The following is a 19,099-nucleotide window of genomic DNA, read 5'->3' on the forward strand; positions in this document are numbered from 1 at the left end:
GGTGGTAATTCCACAAAGCTAGCACACTACACACAGAATCTACCACATATTTATCTTGTTACAGGATTTGAAAAACCTGCCTAAATTTATGCTAATTGATTATTAATTACTGCATCATCTACTATTGCTCAAGCATATATAAATTAGCACACATGCTCCTTAAGGGTATGTGTGGGGATAATTTGCATAGTACTTTAATTGGGTGGGTGTTCATGAATGCCCCCAGCCACCTTTCTCTTGTTGACTTCAGGCCTCTCTGGCCGTCACCCAGCTCTCGGCACCTTCTGGGGCAGGACGTTTCCTTTTTATCCATTTTTCAGCTCTCCTTCAAGGATAGTAGTTAGCAAAGCATGCTTTTTATCAGTCTTTCAGCTCTTCTTCAAAGGTATAGTTGTTAGCAAAGCAAGATAGTGTATTTAACCCTAAATTAAACACTGCCTAAGCACTAGCCTTAACACATTTTTGTCCCTGTAAAGTGGAAGATTGTACTTTATAGATATCAGCTTCTGTTCCAAGTTCTCTTTGTCACTGTCTGGAGTTGGCAAGCTAGTGCCACATTCTTCAGAAAGCTCATGTTCAATACTATGGCGATTTCATGTAACTAAAAGTCCTTGCATTACATTAAAAACTTGAAGGAAAAGATTGTATATTTGAGCTAATAATGCTCATTGTCATGTTAAAGAAGTATGAATCCCATAGGGTAAACCTGGATGCTGTTTTAACAGAATACAGCAGTTAACCTTCCTGGGGTTCTCCACTGTGTACTGGAGTGTTGTGTTGTGTCCCCTCTCCCCCCAGTACTACAGATTTCAATTTTATTAATTAACATTAGTCCTAATTAAGTTAAGCTATTTATTTTAAATTTATTAGAATCAGGATTTTATTAGTGTTAGGTTATGAATACATGAATTGCAATTCTTCTGCCCTCTACATGTTTTAATTTTCTCAGGGTGGAATCCTATGTATTTTCTGTTCCCAGAACAAGCCTTGGCTGCAGTGCCGATGTAGCCGTTGTGGGGACTCAGTGGGTCCACCTGGTGTTGAAGTCCCTGGTAGTTCTGCTTTAGCAGTGTGAAAGGATCGAAAAAGAAAAAAAAAAAAAAAAAGAAAAAAAAATTTGCTATCCCTAAACTGTAGGTTGTATACAAGCAGGAACGATTTACTTGCAAAATTCATGTTGAGTTGTGCGCAGATACGTTCTGCTCTGTGTGTGCAGGTTTCTGATGGTGTTGCCATAGAACTATTGTCACCGATTATTTGCTCATGTGTTTTGCTTGTGCATTTAAAACATCTTTTTTTATGTGTTAAATAGAGATTTTTTTCTTTATTTCAGTGTGCAAGGATCCACCTTACAAAGTTGAAGAATCCGGGTATGCTGGTTTCATTTTACCAATTGAGGTTTACTTCAAAAACAAGGTATGGAATCACATACTTTTCACTTAAAAAAAAAGAAAAATCATGTGGAAGTCAGGGTTTTTTAAAAATTTACAGCTTAACTCACAAACTCAGTTAAAAATTAGGTTTAAAGCTATGTTTGTCAGTGCTGTTCCTCAATTCAAAGTCACTGTAACTTTTAGAAATGCATAATTGTATTTAGTAGGTAAGTCTGTGAAATTAGGATTACCAGATAAAATAAAGAAGTTGAATGTAATTGTTCAGAAGAATTACTAGCCCTATTCAGAAGTGGACAGATTTTAAATAATGCTTAAAGAAGTTCAAGAGTCACTTAAACATCTTGATTATGTTGATTTCCTAATGAATACATTGTTCCATTTTAATATTACCTATCTTTTTAATTTGTTCAGATTTTGATCTTTCAAAACAGTTTTTTTTTTTCTTCTTAATCCTGTATCCTCAATCTGAAAAAAACATTCTTTTAGACTGCATGTGAATTTTGAAACAACTCAACATTAACATGGGGCACAGTTTAAAAACAAACCCAGTGCCATTCTACAAAGGTTGCATTATTGTGGTATTTCAAATTCTGAGTCTAAATGCTGTACTTACTGTGGGTCTCTTAGATAGCAAATATAGAGCTTTCCTTTAATGTACATAACAGGGTCTATATAACTTATTCAGATCAAAAGAATTGGATTTGGGTGGAATTAAAGAGCAAAAAGCTTGCATGGTTTGATGTACAGTACCTTTAAAACTGCAATATTTTAGTTCCTTTTCTGTCATGTGCCTCGGTGGAGCTATTACTGTACTTCGCATGCACTTCTAAGATACCTCTGTGTTTATTGTATATTACCCAGATATAGTTTGACATAATTGTTTTAATCAAGTCAGCGTTACATCTTTAATGTGAATGGTTAGTGAAAAGCTAAAACTGAAAGAAAATAGAAATGCATATTAAAAGACTTCTGCTGGAACCCTGGTCACTTAAAATTTGTTTTAGAGTACAACTTTCTTAGCTGTGTATGCCTTGAAATAGATATTCCAGTGTTCTTTTGTCTGTCTTAGAAAGTTCTGGCAAGGTGTGAGGTGTGGTTAATTCTGCTCAGGCACTTTCTAAGTTGTAGGTTTTGAACAGGTAATTCTGAAATGTTCCCTGTATCAATCTGAAGAGCAGGGCTTAGTCTACTCTGTTTGCTGTTGGAAGAGAAAACAGAACTGCCTCAGTGAATTGTCTGGCTTTTTGCTATGCTTTTTAGCTCTGTTTTCATTAGGGAAGCAGTTTTGATTCATTCAGGAAATCTAATGAAAAGCAGCCCATTCTCTATAACTCCTCTGTTAAGAGCTCACCCCAAAACTGGGGAGACAAAGTCAGAAGACAGACAGTGAGTTGATCATTGAAGCATCTCTACAGAAAGCTTCCTGCCCGACATTTCTTTTTTTGTTTTCCACTCAGACTTTTGGCTGCCTTTGCTGACTGTGGAGACCTGCAAGTCTCAGGAGTTCTCCAGCAAGAGTTGTGGCTTAGACTGAGATCAAGAGGGCAGCAATGATTACAACTCACCTCACCCTCAAGCAGCATGTGGAATTAGGAAGTTTGTAAACATCCCTCACCCCTATTTTGGTGTCATGGAATACGACAAGCAGCAGTTGGACTGTGAGTCAGCTAGCTCTTCACACAGCTGCATCAGCATGCCCTTCCCTGGGGTTGGTACAATACAAAGGAAAAGTGGCACAAAAATTGAGCTGGCATTCGTGAGGCAAATTGCTGCTTTCTCCTGGCTCAGCTACTCTTCCTCCCCTAAGCCACTTCACAGGTATTCCAGTACAGAAAAAGAGGAGATAGACAGAAGGAGGAAGAGGAGACAAACCATCATCACTTATTCAAGGTAGACAACTTTTCCATTTCTGGTTCAGAAAGTACCCTAATGAATAGAGAAGGCAGAGGTACAGGAAGCCACCTGGACCATGGAGACTTAAAGGATATCTGTTTCCAGGACTAAGCAGAAATTGATAGAAAATCTAATAGGCATTTCAGCCTAACAGAAAATATTCCAAAGAATATTTTCTTTAAAGATTTAGGGAAATGACAAACAATGTGCCCCCCCGCCCCCCAATTCAGTAGCAGCAGGCTATAGTTCTTAGCCATTGAGACAAAGCCCTTGAAAAAATGCTTTTAGATCAGAAGACTCCTACTCTGGAAAGTGCAGTCCATTTAGGACAAGGCTCATAAACTGCAGTATATTCTGCCTTCACTGTCACACTGTTTTAAAATAATGATAGGCGGTACTGGGAGTCCTTGGTGTATTACAGAGCTGCTGGTACCAACTGTTTGCTTGTAGCAACATCACAGTTTTCTAAGCAGACTGGGGAGTAAATCACTTCCATTTTTTTCTACAAGAAATCATGTGTTAATCTTTCTAACAATAAGAAATATCATCATCCACGGTTGCCTTTGAAAATCGTCCGTCAAGAAAATAGTTCATCTAAGCGAACTACTCTCTTCTGTCTTCAGAAAGAGACTAGTGCAAGCCTTTTATTTCAGGTCGCCTTCTGTTGTCTCTGCTCCACGTCTAGAGATGGGATGACAAGAATGTCCCCTTGGTTGTGTTTGAAACAGATTTAACTTTTAGAATAACTGACATTTCTACACTTTCTGTTCTTCACATCCTTGGAATCCCGAATCAAAACTAAACATTTTTTAATGTGAATTTTTTAAACATCTATCACTGAACAGAGCATACATTTTGTTTACATGCAGCGTTGGATATGTGCTAAGATTTTGCTGTGTTTCATCCTCCTCTTCCCTCATGATTCCCTTTTTACTAAAGCTTTTCATTAATTTGACCTTTTACTTGTGTTCTGCTTTGACTGACATTGGTTTGGTGGCTTCTGTTGCACATCAGGACCTTTGGAGGAAGGGCTACTTGATATTGCCTTAAAAGAGCACTTAACTTACAGCTTTTAGAAGGGACACAACACATACTTAGTATCTTTTCTCTGGTATTACAAACTGAAGTCTATTCAATGCCACTAGTGTCCTTTTTCAGCTGAGGCTTTCTCAGGACAGTAGAGCACTGATGATTTCTTCCAAGATAAATTCGCCTTTCGTGTTCTTTCTCTCTCCATATTGGTACAGGGAACATTCAGTTTCATTTTTTTTCAGTGCAGTGAGAGAAAATTTTAGTGGCTTGGAAGCTGTGGTGAAACACTTGAATTCTAGCTGGCCACACTCGTTCAAGGCAATAAAGTTTCATTAATAAATGAGCAGACCCCATACATAGGAGATCAAATATAGTTGGCTGCAGCAGATTCATTCTTACCCCTTTCTACAACTCGTGAAGAAAACAATAGTGTTTGGCTTTGGAGGAATTTGCATTCAAAACTTACTGCAGTGTCTTCAGTACTATCTAGGGCTCAGCAGTGTGATTGTGTTGGTGACTGAGTTACCTTGTGTCAGCTGAATCACGATGCTTGCCTATGGGTATGTCTGTAGCCTGTGTCTAACATGACGTAACAATTTCAATTAAGCATCGTCAAGACAACTTGGAAGTTTGTGAAGTTCATGCATTTTACCATGTGTTATCATGGGCTGATAGGCGCTTCTCTAATTTATTGTAGCTCAGCTGACACTTGGTAAAAATCCCATCATGTGTCATAGAACACAGAGAATGGTTAAAAATGACATAATTTTCATTTTAATTGACAGTCTTTATGTAGGCCTTGTTTTCAACTTAGTTGGTTTTGGTGCTAGATGTTTCTGTCTGGTTATTTTCAACCCTCAGGAAGAACCTAAGAAAGTTCGATTTGACTATGACTTATTCCTGCACCTTGAAGGCCACCCACCTGTAAATCACCTCCGCTGTGAAAAGCTCACATTCAACAACCCGACAGAGGAGTTCAGAAGGAAGCTGCTAAAGGCAGGAGGGGTGAGTCCTGCACCCATGTCAAAAGCCATCACAATAAAGATGTTGCTACTTATTGCAGATGCATGATTAGCATAATAAAGATTGACCTGACAGTGAAATAAAATGAAGTGGTTTTGTGATTAACTTCAGATAAGAGCTCAGTGCTTCTTGTCTTTAAGTAGAATGGGTGAGCAAATGAGCATATTCCTACCTTAAATACACGATTAGATATCTGTCTTCACAAATAAGCGTTTCATGTTTACTTCTGCAAAAGCGGAACTTAGACCTTACACATGAAGCATTGCTTGCTTGACTTTCCAGAGATGAAATACAGGAGGGCTGCTGTGATGGGAGGAAGTAATACGAAGATAAAGTGTCTCCCATTTAAAGATAAATGGTTCTGTGTTAAGCAGAATCAATTCAGTAGTTGTAAGGTAGAGCAAGTTAGAAGCTGTAAGTATAAATAAACCTACTTAAATTTATACAATATGTTACACAGTCTGGACCAGAAAATTTGCCAAGACTTCTTTACATGTTGGTAGAGTTAATTGATATGAAAAAGCCCAAAGGAAGTTTGCCCTTTTGGAGAGAGGAGAGGGCCAAACCTTTCAGTTTACACTTTGTCCATAACTGGAAACTGTTCTGCTGTGTTTCACGCAATGGTGGCATCGTTCAGGCTGGCAGGGTCCACCAGAGGCTCAGCCATGGGGTCAGACTGGGCTGCTCAGGACTTCACCCAGTTGGAGTGTGAAATGCCCAAGGCCAGAGAGTGCCCACTCTCCCCAGGCCCTGGCTCCACTGCTGGGCTGTCCTCCTGGGGAAAAGGCTTCTCCTTATCTCCAGCCTGAGCCTCCCATGTGTCAGCTTGTGCTGCTGCCTCTCGCCCTCCTGCCACACACCACTGTGGAGAGCCTGACTGTGTCTTCTCCATCCCTTCCCGTAGTGCCAGGGATGCTGTTGGGTGCCCCCAAAAGCGTCCCTTCTACTGGCTGAACCAGCCCTGGTCCTACAGCCTCGCCTTGCAGAGCAAGGGCTCCAGCCCCCTGTCTCAGTGGCCTCCCTTCATGTCCCACCATTTTGTTGGTGGTGTTTCTGTGTTGGGGACCCAAGCTGGAGGCAGTGCCCAGGTGTGGTCTGACAAGCACCAAGCAGAGGGTACAGTCCCTACCTGCTACTGGCTCTCAGGGCTGTGACCTGCTCGTGATACTCTAGGCACTGCTGGCCCTTGCTGTTGCCTAGGCACATGAGTGGCCATGGCTCAGCTCGCTGCCCTCCCATGCCCAGGGCCAACCCCCCAGAGCTGTTTCCCAGCCCTAGCCTCACGGCTCCAGGGCGCTGCCTTGCTGGGACAGGGCTTGGCATTTGGCATTTGTCCTGACTGTATTTCACGAGGCTGCTTCCTCCAGACTGTCTGCGTCCCTCCTGGTGGCAGCCTTGCTCTTGAGTGTCAGCTGCCCCCTTCCCCAGTTGGTTGTCATCTGCAGCCCTCATGAATAAAAAGTGTGTTCTGTCTTCTCCTCCATGTCACTGGCAAGCCTTCATATTGTCAGTTTACTAATGTAAAAGCTTATCTGTTATATTTTTGAACAGTCGTAACAAAAATGGGCAGCCCTATTTGGCGCAATTAGACAGTAGTAGGTTCTGGGCTGGAGATAAGATGGAGCTAGTGTGAGAATATTCAGTCTGCTGAAGAGGATCTTTGAAAGCAAAGGAAAAATAGGTAGTGGGTATAGTCTGAAAGACCTTGTTAGCCTCCTGGAGAAAAGAACTGTTACAAATTTAGTTGTATTGAAATAGAAGCATGAGCTGTGTCTTGTGTTTGAATTTATTAGGTGCAAGAGGGTATCTCCATGTCTGGACAATGTATTGGCTCTTTAGTATGTTTGCAAATAAAACATCAAGACTGTATTCTGGAAAACTGCATGAGCCACTGTTTTAATATTAGTCGTACAGGTCAGTTTTCAATGGACAGGTTCTACCCACAAGTGTAATAAATTCAAATGATGCCAGCAGGGGGGGGTGGGGTGGTTAAAAGGGTAAAAATAGGAAGCATCCCTTTTATTGCTTATTTTTTGTGCCTTTGAATTTTAGGTTTCTTGAATTAACAAAAGCAAAAATGTTGCCTAATAGTAAATGATGAAACGTGGGGTGTTATCAAATTCTTTCCCTGAAAATATCAGTCTGGTCAATCTTAAAATGCTTTACATCATTGCCTTTTGTCTTCTGGATGCTACATACTGCTTCTCTTTTCCCCCTGCCTCTTTTTTTTTTTTTTTTTTTTTTGCTTTTTTCTTCTCCTTCATTTTCCCAATTTCCTTCCAAGAAATAGGTCCCTTTTTTGGAAGCTGTCGGTGTTTCTTGCTTCCCTTTATAGGCTTTCTGGCCTAGGAGTTTCTGATCAACTTGGTAGAGATGATGTAATAGCATTCTGTCTGTCTTGTTATTAAAAGTCTCCATGAAGGGAGACTTACATCTCCCAGCATTGAAAGTCCTGTTACACATTTATGAAATGCTGTACACAGGCTTTTCTTTGACTGTTGAAGAAGCCCTGGAAAGTTGGTTCTCGCTTCCAAGTGTAAGTAGAATAGACAACTGAATGAATTCACGAAACATTAACTCACTTGTAACTTCCATGCTTTAGCCCGAGAAAAGCATTTGCAGGATAATAAAGTATGAGATAAGACTTATAAATAAGTCAAAACAATTAATACTTCTAGTTTGTAGCTGTCTTTAAGAAAAAGTAGGAGTAACAAGTCACTGAATTTCCTTGACGGGCAACAAGTCAGGCAAAATGAAGTTCATGTCCTTCAAAATGAATGAGATGCCATATTAATATAAAACGCTGAGTGGCAGCTTTAAGAAAAGCACTCTAAGATGGTGGACTTCCGCTCTACATGCTTTTAAGTAATGGTGTAAACCACTTGATTTCTATGCACCTTGAAAGCCAGATCTGTCATTAGTTTTTCTCCAAGCAAAAGTCATGGGACGTGTCATTCCAGTGTCATAAAATACTAAACATGATTCTTTATTTCTCATTTGTATAAACATATGTATGTTACAAATAATATGTCCTTCTGAAGGGAAGAGTGCAGGCTCACCTGGTACCTGCTTGCTGCCATATTCAGTATAGACTTGCCTGTGTGTTTGTCTCTTCTGCAGGTTCCTTGAATTATCTCTTGGATGCTCACAACTCCCCTTTTCCCTCACACATATGTTTTGTGGCATCCCAAATGTGAACTAGTCAGGGAGAGTTGCTATAGCCAATTTCTTTTGTCTTTAAGGCTAACAACCCTTTTTTTGTTGTTTTAAAATGAAGTGCTAGCAGTCTGCCAGTGCATGCTCATAGTTAACCTTCCCCATATGCATCCCATCCTTCATGTATCCAAAGGTCTGACTGGTTATCTGGCAGTTCACTGCAAGAAAAGAGTAACATTAGATATCCCAAGTAATTGAACAAGTGAGAACACAACTGTAGCACAGCTTTGCAGTGCTGCTGTGGCAACTTTAGTTAAGGCAAACAGAATGTTTAGGGTAGTGCCAGTCATGTAGATTAATTCTGTGGAATAGTTCTATCTTAGCATTTTATCAGATGTCACCAGAATTGAAGTATAAATGTGCAATCATTCACCACTAATAGGAGATCACCAACTTGACGATTTCTCTTGCAATCTAAGAATTACTTTTTCAGCCCTTACAAGAAGAAGGATTTGATTTTGCTGTAGAGATTGTATTTCTGTAGTCAGGGAGGTGAATACGAACCTTTGGTTCAATCTTACAAAGCCCTTATGCAATTTGCAAAATTCTTTCTCAAAGTTTTCCACCTTCAGAAACATATTTTCTATGCTAAACTTCCTCCCACCCCCTGAAAAGATTTAGTTACACTCAAGTCCATCTCTACCGTTTACCTACTTTCAGTTGACCTTGTTCTCATAAGTGTTAGAAGAAATGTTTACAGGGGAGGTAAAATATTTTCAAGAGTATGCTAGGTAAATTCAATCAAACCATTCAGCGTAATTGCTTGTGTTCCATCTTTGTAAATATATTCTAAATGACATTTCTTTTCGAAACGTTTGCTGTGGAAATGATGCCACTGAGAATTTTTTGCACTGTTTACTTGGTGTAGTACCTAATGCTGTAATGCTAACATGTATACAGATACGACTTGTGAATTAGCAGCATATACCACAATCCAACCTATTGCTTGAAATCCCCAAAGACACCCTGTATACAAATGATGACTTTTAGTTAATCCATTTCTTCCCAAGCTACTGGTAATGACAGAACTACATACATGTCGTCTCCTACAGAGCTCATCCTCTAGACACAGCACAAAATTATGCATGAGTAGGTACAGTAGGACTGAAGTTTTTATCAAGTAAACACCAGTAAGCATTGATCCTTAGGCAGCCATTGCTTCCCAGATTTGTCAGTTACCTTTTCTGATTAGTTTCAGCCTCTAAACATGAAAGACCCTGAAGGAAAAGAGGCAGCACTGTGATTCCTGTGTTATGTATATGGGAAGAGGGATGACTAGGAATTTAGAGTCATTAAAAAATAATCTTCAAATTTGGAGTAGATTTTGAATGTTGAATCCCACTAAAACTATTTATAAACAGGGTCTATTTTGTGTTGTCAGTAGTGCTGGTTCTGTTGCTTTTTTGGCTTATGTGTTTTTCAATTTCAATAAAAAATTTAAAATTGCACTTAATCTACTTATTGAGCCAGTAGAAATAAATTCATTTTGAAGATGCTGAATGACAGCTACCTACCAGTTAAATTGAATTTTGCCTCTGGAAACATAGACTTGCTCAGGCATCGCTTGTTTGAATATCATATTATGAATAACTTAATTTTGATTCCTGCAGGAAAAAGTAATGAAAACGTTTTCAGTCCATGTTAAGACTGCAATTTAATACAGCCCTGTCTCCTATAGCTGCAAATATATAAATAAAAATGTTTGTACTATGTAATACTCCCACCTTTTTGGAAGGGTACTCAAAATTAGTTGTTTAATCTAGGAGTACACAGACAACATTTAATAGTTGAATTTTCTTTCATAAAAGCAAAAGCCTTATAGATGCCCCTTAGAAAGCAGTTACCACTGTGGACAAAAATAGTAAAATTCATAACAGTATTATAAATGCACATGGCTATTAATGATATAGTTTGAAGTTTCAGATTTAGAGGATGCAAGGAATATAGGTCACTTTTAGAGTAGTAATGATTCTTTTTAACAACAGAGGTGTCCTTTTTGTCTGTTTTCTGTAAAATTAATTTGGAAACACAAGCAGCTCTGCTTCTGTAGCAAGGCAATTCTTTTCTTGAAGACAGCTGATCTGTTAATGAGTCAAGAGAGAGAAAGAATAATTCTGAGAGGGGTGCAATTTTTAGAAAACAGTATCCAGGTAAAAATGCAGGTTTTGCCAAGAAACACTGCATTCTGTTGTTTGAAATTTTTTGCAAATCTTTATGTTTTTACTGTTTTAACAGTTGAGAAGTGTCTTTTCAGTCACTTGAGATGCCTGCATAATGCCTGTTCTAAAACCTATGTTACTAATCCGTGTAACGAAGAAGAAATCATGAGGATTTCTCTCTTTTCTCTATCCTCCCTCTTTCCTTGCAATTCCTGTGTCAGTTGGAATAGTTGGCTTCTAGCCAGAGCCAACCTTAGGTATAATGCTGCTCTAGGGAAGGGATTATCTTTAATCTTGTACTTTTCATAATTAAGTAATTGAATTTTCTTAAACTATATATTACTTTACTTTCAAGCAAATAACTTAAAAGAATTTTGAAAGATTTTTCTATTCCCTTGTGAGTTTTTTTGGTTTAAATAGGAATAATAGTTGTTCAAGACAGCTGGATTTTTATTGTTACCCTTAGTGCTTTCAGAGGTGAATTAACTTGTTCTTAAATGGAAAACAACGTGGGGTGCAGCAGCCCAGGACCACACAAAGAAGTCCTTTTGTCCGCTGCTGATGCACAACGAGTACAATTCACCTGCAGGGCTGCAGAAGCCTCACAGTAATGGTTCATTTTTCCTGGAATTCTAACAGATAGCTCATAGCTTTTAATGAAAGTACTATTTGAATTTTGCTGCAGCACACTGTGGGGAAGCTCACCAACCTGTTCTGAGGCCGCTTGTATGAAGATATTCTTAGATTACCAGCTGAGTAAAAGAAACTACAACAGGTAGCTTGGTGTGTATCTGTTTGAGGCAAGATTATTCCAGCTTTGCTGATGGCCTCCTTTCATTCAGGAAAATGAAAAAGTAGGAGACAGACAACAGCTTTTTGGTAGTGGTTCTTTCTCCTGCAGAAGCTCTAATGTGCCTTAATAAGGAGACTGTGTTGATCTGGAGCAGCTGTGACAGCTCATGCAGTTTCTAACTGTGTAAGTATCTATGTGGAGTGGTGGACTTACGACACCTACACATCACAGGTGGTATGATGTGCATTTGTAGAAATTGGCAATAAGAGAAGACTAGCTTCCATGGAACATTTTCAGGCTGTTTCTCAGGCTTTCTGTACTGGTATCTGAAAAGCAAAGTTGTTTGTTGTTGGATACCTGGGTACTCCAAGCTGCCAAACGTGTTGGTGGATAAGTGTTGGTTTTGACAGGTCAACTTTTTGTAAGGAGATTTCTGAATCATTGGTTAGTAGGTTTATGTACAGGTATTACAATTTCATAGTTTTTTCCCAAATTGCTGGAAAATGGATAGTGGAAGAGGATTCCCAATTATATTAAGATAATTGGTGGTGCACAGTTGTTCCTTGATCCTTTCCTTTTTCAGTAGTGCATGGAACTACATAAATTAAATACATGGCAATTTTTCATTCCACAGCACTCAGTTGTCTTGAGTAGCGAATTAGAATGCCCTTAGAAGGTGCCTGCAGCTCAGGTATTATGGGGACTGGTCACTTCAGGTTGATTAAGTAGGTAGGATCATTTCTACCCAATAATCTGAATACCAGAGGATTTGCTTTACCTACTGTCTTTTTGGGAAAAATAAGTTTTCCTTTGCCCTTGCCCAGGAAGCTTTATTTAAAGCAACTGGTAGGCAAAGGTTTTAAATACAAACTCAACAGCTGCATGCTAGTGAAGTGGGTGTTTGGTGAACCAGAGGCACTACCAGCAGACCAATTTGAATGCTTGTATGCATAATGATTTATTGGCAGATATGACAAAAGGAAAAAAAAACCTTTCTCTAGAAGTGGACTGGCAAGAAAAGTGTTGGAGAGGTGGGGTGAAGCTGTCTTATACATGAAACAATGAAAATAAAAGATCGCTTATGTATACTTGTTCTTTTGATCTGTGGTAGGAGTTGTTTACCATAGTAGATAATACCAGCGTGATATTCATGTGATATTTGTATACTCCAATATGATTTAGACTTGCATTGTTTTTATAAATGTTTCTTAGATACATTATTAGGATGAGATCTTGTTAAACCTTATTTTGATCTTATCACGGTGGAAGGTGTCCCTGCCCATGGCAAGGGGGTTGGAACTAGATGATCTTTAAGGTCCCTTCCAACCCAAACGATTCTATGATCTCTTCCCTATGATGAGCTAAAACTTTTATGGAATGGCTTATTAGTGGTGGTGCAGGAGACCTCCTAGTTACAGTGTAAACCAGAAGAAAGCAAAATTAAGAAAGGTAATTTTGTCTTCTCCAGGTTTAATGCTGTGTGTTAAGTAGCTGCCCACACCGATGCTACAGTTTTCCTTTCACAGAGAAAGCGCAGTGTAGAGTGGGACAATTACCTTCCTTGACATGTTTCTTAGTACAACCTATTCTGTAATTCCCATATCATTTGTACCTTGGTATTAAACTGTGAAACTGTTTTCTCTTGGCGATGTTTCTAATGCTTATCCAGAACCAGGTACTTCAATCCACCCAAACGTTTTTCAAAACCCTTTAGAATTTGTGAACAAGCATGTGTAACATCCTACTTTTACATGGCCTGTTACTGTCACTGTCGACCACATGAAAGACAGGCTGTGAGATTAGCTAGACCTCTGCTCTGCATAAATATAATCAAGCTAAATCTTTGAGGAAACAGCAAAAGTGTTTATGTCATGCTTTACATACTGGTGAATTCAGAGTGTGATTATATGGCTGTTTAAACTGACTTGTTTAAAGCCCAGCTGTTGTCTCACCTTGCTTCATTAACACCAGCACTGGTATCCTATTCAACCAGCTTGTCTGATCCTCCTGAGCTGCTGACTTGTGGAAGGGGCTGAGGAGAGGAATTAATAATCTTCCTGGTTTTTGTCACTGAAGTAGTTCATCGTGGGAGCAGACAAGTACCAGCCACACGTGGTCTTGTGTGCCTGGCTTAAGCATGGGCTGCGGCCATGTCCTCAACCTATTGGGGTGTGCTCTTCTTTGCAACAGTAAGCTAGCAGGAAACTTACAGTGCAGAAAGGAGGAAACATGTAAAAAAAAAAGTACATATAACACGGCTGTGCTGGAGGACTCTTGCTGTGCTTTTGATGAGCTTGCATTGTTGCTGCAGAATTAGTGGCTTGCTGTGGTAAGTTCATTCCCACCTTTTTCTTTTGTGTAGCCTTACCTTAATATAGCCATATACATACACATATGTAAGCAATATATGCTGCCAATGTGATAGTGGCAATGTAAGAGTAGGGACTTGCTCTGAAAGCTAGTTGAAGTACATTTGCCAGGCTGCACGTCTGTGTTTGGCTAATGGGAGGACAAAGGACAGCTACCCACTGCAGAAATTGCTGTAATACTGTCAGCTGAGCTCTTTCAGTAGTAATACTTAAACTGGATGTATAGCTGTCTCTTTCCTAAATTTAGCCGAAAGGGCAATGCATCTCAGTTCCAAAAAGTGTTTGTAATGTAGGGGCATTTTACATAATCTTGGTGAAGAAAACAAAGATTTTGGAAGAGTTCCTGGAGAGTTACTTAATGTTGATATTAACTTTATTCTTTAAGAGTGAGGAGAAGGCAAGTGATTATTTTTTTTTTTTCTCATATATGGGACTTTAATGAGGACCATATCCTTTTTCTGATAGAGATCAGTTTGGAAGGCAGAGGTGTGGTTTTTGTTATAGGGGCCAAAAAGTTAAGTTTACATGAGATTTTCTTGGTCTTTTGTCGTCTTTACAGATGGCAAGGTCTATAGTCTGAGTTGAAGTTCTATCTTACGGCATACGTTGTTAATCACATTAAAATTTTGAATCTACCACTTTACATTTTTCATAGGATCTGTAATGAAATAACAGGCTGCAGGATTCAATACACTGAAATTTTTAGAGCTCACAATTTGGAATGTGGAGGTTTTGTCTTCTAAAAACTGTATGAAATTTATTTTCTCTGTGTGAAACAGGATTTGCCAAATCTGCCACACCTTGCATGGTACTAATGCTGTTCATCCCAGCCCTGTAGATCTTCCTATAGACAGTCATCCTGTTTCTAAACAGTCAGTCTATACTGTGACTGTTAATGGTCCAAATACTTGCCCAGAAACTGAGATATCTCAGAAGTCCATACACTTTTTAAAAACATCAACTTTCTAAGAATGTCTGTGTATAATGATGAATATATAAATATTTCTAAATTGGAATGTTTCTGAATTTTAAGCAGAAAATTTATGCAGTGGTTGAACCTCAGTTTATTTTAGTGAGTCAGACTTTTGTCCTCCATGGAGAAAATGACAGCTTCCAACCCTACAAGAAAGAATACTTGGCAGATTTTTTTATTTCTTTGCTTTTAATTTCAAGGTAGGGCAAACCCTGATCCTCCAGACTGTATTTTCCACATGGATATGCATCTTTCTGTCGTATGAGTGTATGAACACAACTACTTTGTGTTAATAAAATACCTGCTTAAACTCTACAATTAATGGATAACCTTATGTCTACTTTCTCTGAAATGTGGTTTGATATTAATGTAATTGGTATTTTCTGTGAAGTTTGTGGGTTTAAAACATTGCACTGAGTTTAATTTAAAGGAGAATGATCTTATTTAACCACCCATTTGACTTAGTCTGTGAGAGGAAATAATGAGATACATAGGCACTTTCTCTATCTGTTGCACAGGTTTATGGTATGCACATGTGGCTACAGATTTTCCTTGTCTTTATTGCTGATTGTTCCATGTTAGCTTGTGCATTCTCTTGCATTCAGCTGGGCTGAATTCAATCAAAAACCTTGGCAAGTTGAGGTTAAAAAGTATTTGTCACACTAAATGAAATCGCTTACTGTGATTAACAATAGCCTATTGCTATTGACATTACCATGATTACAAGAAGGATGCCTTTATCTAGTTGACTTTTGAGAGTTCTGGCTCCTGGCAGGCTCTATTTTAGGTGTCTGAGAGATGGAAATGAGGAATTGAGGAGAAAATACGTTACATGCCTTGTGTGGAATCTTACTTTACAAAATGTTTGAATGCATAAGTAACTTTTAAAGATTTAATTTTTTTAATACATGAACCTGTGGTAAAGGAAGGAGAACAACTTGATTGCCTTCTTCCTCCACCTTTGGATTCTAGCAGCAGTGCTGAAAGGTACTCAACTTACGGGCTGATAAGAGTAATCTTTATTACCTAGGTATGTCGCTTAATATTCTCCAGGCTGCTACATGATCTTTTGAACAAAGTTGTCTGCAACAAGATTCATTTGGAGTGGTGTTTAAATAAATTTTTTTAGAAAATTTTGAAATCCTGTCTTGAAGAAGCTGTAGGCAGTAAATACCATCTTGATTTGGAGGTAAGATGTGGGGTATACATATCTACATCCTAGATGTCCCAATTTTGCACTTCCCATTCCTTCTTTAACATAATATGCATGAGGCATGTGATGGGTCAGTATCTCCCATCCCCAGTAACAGAGAGTGTTTTGATCATGTGAAGAGGCGGGGCATCTGCAAAACCAAGTGTGACTTCATGCATGGGAACCTGAATGCTTGCAGGTGCAGAGCTCTGCAACTTCTCTCCAGCTTTGCAGTGCTTGTCAGGCAGCAGGTAAGCTGTCTCTGGCATTTAGGGTTTTGAAACAATAGATAAATCAATAGCTGTGCTAGGAAGCAGTAAAATCCAGGCACAGCAGCACTGGAGCAGAAGACAGGAGCTAGCTGAGTTTCGTTCAGATGGGAGGCATGAATCTCACATGTCTGGTAACTGCTTTGTGACAGCTGATTTATCTGTGGTCTCTGGAAATGATCTGTTAGTACATATGAGTCTTTAAAATCCAGAAAGGGAGCTAGACCCTTGTTATAGCAAAAAAGCCGCTTGCTCACCAGCCATGCAGTTTCTTGTACTCTAGATAAAGCAGAAGCTTAAAGTTAGAAGTTGAAGTTATGAGCTGTGCTGCTTTCACATTAAAACCTCAGGCTGTTTTTACAGTGTATCTTTGTGGTGGTTAACCTTGGCTAAGGGCTGAACTCACTCTGCCTCCTCAACAGCGCAGGGGGAGAAGATAGAATGAGAAAGCACGTGGGTCAAGGGAGATTGCTTACCAGTTAATGTCATGTGCAAAACAGACTTCACTTGGGGAAAATTGATTTAATTTGTTGCCAATTCAAACAGATTTGAGTAATGACAAATAAACAAAAAACGCACTATCACCCCCTGACACCACCTTTCCATGCTCAGCTTCTTTCCTTCATTCTGACTTGTCTATCTCCTCCACCTCCCTGACCAGTGCAGGGAGATGGAGAATGGGGTTTGCAGTCAATCCATAACAGCTCCTTTGTACCACTCCTCCCTCCTCACACTTCCCCCTTCTCTAGCACAGGGCCTCTTGGTGGGCTGCAGTCCTTCAAGAACTGCTGCAGCATGGTGCCTCCATGGGCTGCAGGGAAATAACCATTTCCAGTGCCTGTAGCACCTCTTCCCCTCCTTCTTTGACCATGGTGTTCACACTGCAATTTCTCAGAAATTTCTTTTTCCTTACCTCCTCTGCCTGTGCAGTGTTTTGCCCTTTCTTAAATCTGTTTTCCATGTGGTGCCACCATCTCGCCTGAGGGCCTCAGCCATGTCCTGGGGTGGGTCCCTTGGAGCTGGCTGGATCCAGCTGTGTCTGGAATGGGGGAGTCCCTGGCCTCTCCTCACAGAGGCCACCCCTACCACCCAAACCTTGCCACCTATACCCATTACAGTCTTCCTTCGCATTGCTCTAGTTGAAAGTGAAGACTGCTGCACATACATATTTATGGGATCTCAGCAGCCTGCAGAGCTTTTTACTGCAGGTGGGATGAACTTTCAAATGTACTAGACATTGCTTAGGACAACAAAAAGAGTGCTAAGGATGCGGATGCCATGGCATGTGAGCAGCCATAATAGAACAAGTTATGCCATTTTCTGAGGGACTTGCGTTGTATTTGCATGGAAGCTGAAAAATGTGATTTGCTCGTTAAATAGAGGATGGCAGTGTGGTTTCTTTAACCCATCCCCTGTTGAGAAGAAACATGGATACTGTTTGTTGGAGAAGTTTTATTCTATCAGTGTGATATGCTAGTTCCTTAGCCAGGTGAGACTCTCTGTCTTTGTTGGTAATGTTTGACTGACATGCTTTCCCTCTTAAAACAGATGATGGTAATGTCAGATGGCACATCGTTCTCTTCAGGACAGAGCCTTCATCTCCCCAGCCTTCCCAGTAATGCCCTGTCTTTTTCTGAAGTGAAGAAGAAACCATCTCATGGGCCAAAGGTGAGACTTATTTTGCTAGAAGATGTTTGAGCCAGTGGCGCTTTCCCTGTGAATCAACTCGAGAAAAAAATATTTCTAGGTATTTTTGCAACCTCATGACATAATCCAGTGATAATAGGTCTTGACATTTCTTTGTTGTGCTTTTACTGTTCCCCACTTGAAAATAATGCAGAACAAGGATGGTTGTGAGACCAGGTGCCAATGAAGGTACTGCTTCTCTGGTTTTTGTACATGCACAATTGTTTTCCTCCTTTTCCAGAAATAATTCTTAATGGTCTGTTGTAGTATTAGGGGATTCTGGTGATGGAAGTGTGATCTACAGAAATGTAAAGAATATGAGAAAATACTATAATTGTTTCATTTATTAAGTATTTTTGAATACTTATTAAGATAATTGGGTAGAGTGAAATTTGAAGTTGTGTTCTTTAGGATTTTTAATTTTGTTTAAATTTCAGGGATTAATTCTTTACTAGGTGTTTCAAAGACAGCAATGTGTCATCAGTCTGTAGGACATCAAATTGAATCCCCAATCTAGAACATGGTAAAAAGGTATAGATAGTCCAGTGAACCTTTTAAGTAATACAAATGGATCTTTCTGAAACAGCACATAATTTCTTCAGTTTGACAAAGTGAATTAATGATGTGGGATAATAAAGAGTATCTTGTCATTTATTCAAATAAGAAATGTAACACAATGACTTGCTTTGTAAATGAATTAACATGTATGTATTTTCTCCATTCTGTTAAATTGTTTGGGTTTTTATTTTCTTTCTTAGCGTCTTGTCAGTTTGAAATATGTTACTTAATCTTGTAGTGCACACACTGCAGGGGGCAATACCCATTTTTATCAATAACTTTCATGTTCTGTAGCTGTGCTAAATCTTGTGTCTTGTAAGAACTGTCAGGTAGTGAACTATAGGTATGCCTGAGTATGTCCATTGATAAAAATGTATCACAACAATATGGTTATATAGGGGGAGGGGGGGAAATTCTTTGTCATGTTCCTGTCTGGTTTGCATTGTACCTGAGATCTCACAATCTCTGATGCAGCTCTTCCTGTGACATTTAAAGGGTATATGGATGTATGATTATTTTTATTTTCTTAGTGAGGAGCTGAG

The 19,099-nt window shown here is 39.3% G+C and overlaps 1 protein-coding gene across 2 annotated transcripts in view; it reads left to right on the forward strand.

Annotated features, from left to right (window-relative positions):
- The window catches only part of MLLT3 (MLLT3 super elongation complex subunit), a 155,019-nt gene that overhangs the window by 89,199 nt on the left and 46,721 nt on the right, over positions 1–19,099 (forward strand). For both annotated transcript variants that reach the window (XM_075739244.1, XM_075739245.1), the window contains 3 exons: positions 1,334–1,416; positions 5,181–5,324; positions 17,862–17,981. In XM_075739244.1, the coding sequence (XP_075595359.1) occupies positions 1,334–1,416; positions 5,181–5,324; positions 17,862–17,981 (347 nt within the window). The remainder of the gene's footprint in view (positions 1–1,333; positions 1,417–5,180; positions 5,325–17,861; positions 17,982–19,099) is intronic.

Source organism: Balearica regulorum, chromosome Z (genome assembly GCF_011004875.1).
Source record: "Balearica regulorum gibbericeps isolate bBalReg1 chromosome Z, bBalReg1.pri, whole genome shotgun sequence".
In the NCBI taxonomy this organism is placed as follows: domain Eukaryota; kingdom Metazoa; phylum Chordata; class Aves; order Gruiformes; family Gruidae; genus Balearica; species Balearica regulorum.